At 37.2% G+C, this 7,190-nt stretch overlaps 1 protein-coding gene across 1 annotated transcript in view; it reads right to left on the bottom strand.

Annotated features, from left to right (window-relative positions):
• The window catches only part of LOC107657491 (EGF-containing fibulin-like extracellular matrix protein 1), a 21,666-nt gene that overhangs the window by 12,010 nt on the left and 2,466 nt on the right, over window positions 1–7,190 (bottom strand). The window contains exons 3-4 of the mRNA XM_016445597.1: window positions 5,476–5,521; window positions 4,908–5,183 (exon numbers count right to left, since the gene is read on the bottom strand). Coding sequence (XP_016301083.1) covers window positions 4,908–5,183; window positions 5,476–5,521 — 322 coding nt within the window. The remainder of the gene's footprint in view (window positions 1–4,907; window positions 5,184–5,475; window positions 5,522–7,190) is intronic.

The raw sequence follows: 7,190 nt of genomic DNA, 5'->3' as shown, positions 1-7,190 counted from the left end.
ACATTATTTGCATCTGCTTTAAAGCAATACCGGTTAAACATTTAATTCACGTGCTGCTCTGCATGCACTTTTTCTGAGCACGTACTCATGAAGCTGAGAGCCTGTCAAAAAGCGCCTGATTATTGGACTAAGTTGTCTTTCGCGTCTGATTGATTTTGCGTCTAATACTGTCAAAAACACACAAGGTTTACATATTACATACATACTTACATAGGTTTACACAACAAGTAAACAGTTGAGAGAGAAATGCATGCAGCTCTTAAAGGGACAGTAGCTACTAAACATGCTGCCAACTGTCATTAAAGGGATAGTTCACCCAAAAACTTTAATTTCTGTCATTATTTACTCATTCACATTTTGTCCCAAACCTGTATTAATTTCTTTCTTGTGTTAGTTTATATCTCGCGATTCCGAATTTAAATCTCACGATTCTGACTTTATATCTCACGATTACGAGTTTATATCTCATGATTCCGAGGTTATATCTAGTGATTCCGAATTTATATCTCACGATTCCGAGTTTATATCTTGCGATTCCAAGTTTATATCTTGCAATTCTGAGTTTATTTCTGACAATTCTGAGTTTATGTCTCACGATTCTGAGTTTATATCTCGCGATTCCGAATCTATATATCGCGATTCCGAGTTTATATCTTGCGATTCCGAATTTATATCTCGCGATTCCGAGTTTATATCTTGCGATTCCGAATTTATATCTCGCGATTCCGAGTTTATATCTTGCGATTCCGAATTTATATCTCGCGATTCCGAGTTTATATCTTGCGATTCCGAATTTATATCTCGCGATTCCGAGTTTATATCTTGCGATTCCGAATTTATATCTCGCGATTCCGAGTTTATATCTTGCGATTCCGAATTTATATCTCGCGATTCCGAGTTTATATCTTGCGATTCCGAATTTATATCTCACGATTCCGAGTTTATATCTTGCGATTCCGAGTTTATATCTCGCGATTCCAAGTTTATATCTCGCAATTCTGAGTTTATTTCTCACGATTCCGAATTTATATCTTGCGATTCCGAGTTTATATCTCGCGATTCCAAGTTTATATCTCGCAATTCTGAGTTTATTTCTCACGATTCCGAATTTATATCTTGCGATTCCGAGTTTATATCTCGCGATTCCGAGTCTATATGTCGCGATTCCGAGTTTATATCTCGCGATTCCGAATTTATATCTCACGATTCCAAGTTTATATCTCACGATTACGAGTTTATATCTCACAATTCCGAGTTTATATCTCGTGGTTCCGAATTTATATCTCACGATTCCGAGTTTATATCTTGCGATTCTGAGTTTATTTCTCACAATTCTGAGTTTATGTCTCGCGATTCTGAGTTTATATCTCCCGATTCTTAGTTTATATTTTGGGATTCCGTGCTTATATCTCACGATTCTGAGTTTATATCTCGCGATTCCGAGTTTATATCTTGCGATTCCGAGTTTATATCTCGCGATTCCGAGTTTATATCTTGCGATTCCGAGTTTATATCTCGCGATTCCGAGTTTATATCTTGCGATTCCGAGTTTATATCTCGCGATTCCGAGTTTATATCTTGCGATTCCGAGTTTATATCTCGCGATTCCGAGTTTATATCTTGCGATTCCGAGTTTATATCTCGCGATTCCGAGTCTATATCTCGCGATTCCGAGTCTATATCTCGCGATTCCGAGTTTATATCTTGCGATTCCGAGTTTATATCTCGCGATTCCGAGTCTATATCTCGCGATTCCGAGTCTATATCTCGCGATTCCGAGTTTATATCTTGCGATTCCGAGTTTACATCTCGCGATTCCGAGTTTATATCTTGCGATTCCGAGTTTATATCTCGCGATTCCAAGTTTATATCTTGCAATTCTGAGTTTATTTCTCACAATTCTGAGTTTGTCTCGTGATTCCGAGTCTATATCTCGCGATTCCGAGTTTATATCTCGCGATTCCAAGTTTATATCTCGCAATTCTGAGTTTATTTCTCACGATTCCGAATTTATATCTTGCGATTCCGAGTTTATATCTCGCGATTCCGAGTCTATATCTCGCGATTCCGAGTTTATATCTCACTATTCCGAGTTTATATCTCGCGATTCAGAATTTATATCTCGCGATTCCGAATTTATATCTCACGATTCCGAGTTTATATCTTGCGATTCCGAGTTTATATCTCGCGATTCCAAGTTTATATCTCGCAATTCTGAGTTTATTTCTCACGATTCTGAGTTTATATCTCGCGATTCCAAGTTTATATCTTGCAATTCTGAGTTTATTTCTCACGATTCTGAGTTTATATCTCACGATTCCGAGTTTATATCTCGCTATTCCGAATTTATATCTCACGGTTCCGAGTTTATATCTTGCGATTCCGAGTTTATATCTCGCGATTCCAAGTTTATATCTCGCAATTCTGAGTTTATTTCTCACGATTCTGAGTTTATATTTCGCGATTCCGAGTCTATATCTCGCGATTCCGAGTCTATATCTCGCGATTCCGAGTTTATATATCACAATTCTGAGTTTATATCTCACGATTCCGAGTTTATATCTCGCGATTCCGAATTTATATCTCACGATTCCGAGATTATATCTCGCGATTCCGAGTTTATATCTTGCGATTCCGAGTTTATATCTCGCGATTCCGAGTTTATATCTTGCGATTCCGAGTTTATATCTTGCGATTCCAAGTTTATATCTTGCAATTCTGAGTTTGTCTCGCGATTCTGAGTTTATATCTCACGATTCCGAGTTTATATCTCGTGATTCCGAGTCTATATCTCGCAATTGCGAGTTTATATCTCACGATTCCAAGTTTATATCTTGCAACTCTGAGTTTATTTCTCGCAATTCTGAGTTTATATCTGGTAATTGTGAGTTTATGTCTCACAAATCCAAGTTTATATCTTAGGATTCTGGGTTTAATATCTCGCAATTCTGAGTTTATATCTTGCAATCTCAGAATGAGTTTGTATCTCAAAACTCTTTTTTTCTCAGAATTGTGAAAAAAGTCAGATTTGCGAGGTGTAAATTCAAGAATTACAAGATGTAAACTCAGAATTGTGAGAAAAAACTTTATATCTTGCTATTCTAGCTTTTTTCTCGTAATTCTGAGTTAACATTTTGCCATTTTAAATTTATATCTTGCAATCCTGACTTTTTTTTTTGCTGAATTCTGAGTTTGCATCTTGCAATTCTGTTTCTTTCCACCACAGAATAAAAAAATAAAAATATAATTGCAATTATATTAGTCTTAGGGCCAGTTTTACTAAACAGGGCAAATTAGCGCGAGAGCGCAATTCCAAAAGAGCGCCAATGGGAGGGGAAATTTCTGCAGGTGATTTACTAACAACGTGCAAATTAAAGAACACCTCACATCTCATTTACATATCGACCAACGCAATATAGGCTACCAAGCGCAGTGCAAATTAGAGCAGTCGCAAATAAAGAATAAAGAAATAAAGAAGCCATAGTACATTGAAAAGAACCGGAGGCCAAAAAATGCTACAAGTTGCAAGAAGTTTTGAAAGACCTGGTATTGTGTGACTCCTAGTTGAGGGTTACAAGTCGTCTTTTATTTCCTGAAGAAAATTAAAAATAATATGGCTTGGCAAACGATATTTTCGTGTTCTTCTTGCATTCCAAATAAATTGCGTGTGGAAAAAAATCCTCTCCCTTTTGCCACGCGCTCTCTGTTCTCTGCGGTGCCTCTTCCTAGTAACAAATTGCAGCCATTTCAAGTGCAAAATAGTTTAAGACATGCTTTTTTGGGCGTTAAATAATGGCGCAAATATCAGTAATTTGACGAGCACAAACGTTAGTAAAACGCGTTGCGTGATTCATTTGAATACTCTCCTCCAATAAATTTTGCATCTGAAAGGGAAACACCTAGAAATGCATGTTCAATAAGGTCAGGCGCAAAAATAACTGTGTCCACGCCTTTTCAGCGCTAATTCTTCACTGCGCGTTTTTAGTAAAACCTGACAGTACTATTTTAATGCCAAAAGACAGTTTGCGCTGGCGCAAGCTGTTAGTAAAACTATCCCTTAGTCTTTGGGCCCTATCATACACTTCGCGTAATGTGGCACCAGGAGCAACGCAAGTGTTTTTTGTTAGTTTCAGCCTGACGCAGTTATCATTTTCACGTCTGCGCCACGTTGTTTAAATAGCAAATGCATTTGTGCCTGTTTGTACGCTCATGGGTGTGCTGGTCTGAAAACGAGTTGTGCTCAGGCGCATTGTTGGCACATTGCTATCTTGAGGCAACTGAAATAGATTGCGCCATTGACCAACTAAAACCTGGTCTAAAGTCAATGGCGCAGTATTTTTTTGTTATTTAAAGAGCGCGTTAGTAATATGCACCTATAGGCAGGTCCACAACGCACATACACTTTGCTTATTACACACACACAGTGTGTGCACACAAACATGCTAAATGCAGCAGCACACAAACATGCTAAATAGGGCTGCACGATAAATACAAATGGAATCTGCTGATTACAGAACCGGCTTTACTAACAAAATGCGCATGACAATCGCATTCGATTAATCGTGCAGCCCTAATGCTAAATATAAAAAATTATAGAATTACAATGTAAAAGATTATTATTGTGTAGGCTACATAGATATAAAAATTGCTCAAGAAATCTCGCAGTTCTGACTCTGACTTTATATCTTGCAGTCTGAATTGCGATTTGCGAGAACTCAGAATTGTGAGATTAAAATATATTGCAAGTACCTTTTTTTATTCCACAGCGAGAACAAGCTTCCATAGTCTACACGTGGACTATCATATACAGACCATTCACAGGATTGTGGGTCATGAGATCTTTCAACTCCATAAGTGCAACAAATACTGCAAATAACCAAGCAGAGAATGGGACAGCCATTGCTCACCTCTGCAGTAGTTCTGAGAGTCCGGCATGAAACCCACGCTACACTGGAGTGTATGTGTTGAGCTATGAATGACTCTTGAGTAATCTCCCCTGGAGATGGGGGATAAGCCGGGCTGAACTTCTACTCTTTCCACTGGCGGGGGGGTAGTGGGCTCATCCTCGCCGTTACTGATGATTATCCGAGCGTTGTGGGGAAGGCAGAGGTAGCCACCAAAATGGTTGACGCATTTCATGCCCCCTTTGCAGGCTTCCTGCAGTGTCTTGCACTCATCTATATCTGTGAGGAAAATAGACACAAAAGTAGTTATCTTTCTCTTTACATGAATATCTAGCACAGGTCCTAATTATACAGTATGCTAATTCATGGTGGGTTTCTAATGGCTGATGCTGGTATTCTGATATATCAGTGCAGGTGTAGGTGTATACTGTATAAATGTGATAATACTGTGGTGATCTCAGAAGGTCCAAACATTGGCCAGTAAAGCAGCTTGGCCAATATACTGGTGTAGCACTAACAGCTTAAGGCTTAAGCTATCAAGACATAAATTTGAGAGGAGACAAGCTGTTACCTTTACAGCTTTGTTTTTCATAGTCAAATTCATAACCTTCAGTGCACTGCAAAAGAAGAGTCAAAGGCAAAGAAAAAATAAATACTTGGTCCAAAAAACAATGGAACACAGACAAATCTTTTACAGTTATTAGCGCTATAAGCAAGACGTCAAATTAATCTATGTATCTATCTATCTAGAAATTGTTCATGTTCTGGGAATATTTTCAGTGGCAAGTTTTATTTTAGTTCCCAGAATGTTCTGCTAAAAAGTAGGATAACATTCTCTAAAAACATTCTAAAAATGTTATTGATAACATTGTTAGAACATTATCGTATAACATTCTAATAAAGCTTCCCATCACACTAGATGTGGATTTACATTGCTCAGAAGTCAAATTTTGGTTGAAAGTGAAAACCCAACCTTTGTTTGATGTCAAGCTCCAGCATAAATAACTCCAAAAACAGCATTACATACATTTACAAATGTTCTTATTGAGATTAACAGAGGTTTAGATGTTGATGTCTGTTTGAAATTAATAGTTTGATTTGATGTCACCATTATGGTGAGAAGTGTTTGCTTTAGTTAGTTAATTTGACTCTTTTAGGTTTTTCTCTAGCTGTTGTAACTATGTTTTCATGGCAAAAACAGCAAGAGAAAATGTGAAGAGGAAGCTGGCTACTTGTGGATAATAAAGATATTATCATCATGCAGTGATCTGATTACTGGTCTCATCTAGAGTCTAATCTATGCGATTAATTTCATATTAGAGACTGTAGTAATGTTTCAACAGCATAAGGTCCAGCAATGTTCTCATGAGATAATCTGTATTTCTATCTGTAATTTTTAAAACACGTTGTTCACAAATCACTTTGAACTACTGAATGCTTAGACACACAGTCAGAGACATCAAGAATCAGTGTATGAATCTCAACAATGGAACAATGTATTCTGGGAGCCCTGCATGAGTTTTGCATGATGCACCCAGAATACATTGCAGCATGAAGCATGTCACCATCGCTGAGATTCATACACTAATTCTTGATGTTTGTGTGACAAAGAAAGTTTTTTTTTTTTTTTTTAGTAAATCCTTGAAATTATCTGATGAAAATTCTGCTGGATCTCAGTCTATAGAACCATTGAGTTGCCATAATAAATAATGTGCAACTAATACCATAGATTAGACTAGATGAAATCAGATAATCAGACTGCTATGTGATGATATCTTAATCATCAGCAAGCAACCAGCATCATCTAATCACATGTTTTCTTGCTATTTTTGCCATAAAAAACATAGCTAGAGAAAAAAAACATCAAAAAGTCAAGAGTCAAATTGCCCAACTAAAGCACTAAACACGTATCACCACAATAAAACTATGATGTCACAAGGTTTGGTTTTTACTTTCAACCAAAATTTGACATCTGAGCAACATTTGAGTCCACATTCAATGTCGAATGGAAAGTTTCCCGCTTAAATCTTTATTAGAGTGTTAGAGGATAATGTTCTAACAATTTTATCAATAAACATTTTTAGAATGTTTTTAGAGAATGTTATCCTACGTTTTAGCAGAACATTCTGGGAACTAAAATAAAACTTGTCGCTGAAAACATTCCCAGAACATAGCAACATTCTTCTCGGAACATTCTTAGAACAATAACTTTCCTAGCTGGATATCCGTCCATCCATCCATCCATCCATCCATCCATCCATCCATCTCTATCTATCTATCTATCTA

The sequence above is a fragment of the Sinocyclocheilus anshuiensis genome, unplaced genomic scaffold (genome assembly GCF_001515605.1).
Source record: "Sinocyclocheilus anshuiensis isolate Anshui unplaced genomic scaffold, SAMN03320099.WGS_v1.1 scaffold259, whole genome shotgun sequence".
Lineage (NCBI taxonomy): Eukaryota > Metazoa > Chordata > Actinopteri > Cypriniformes > Cyprinidae > Sinocyclocheilus > Sinocyclocheilus anshuiensis.
This window is presented reverse-complemented; position numbering and strand designations above follow the sequence as displayed.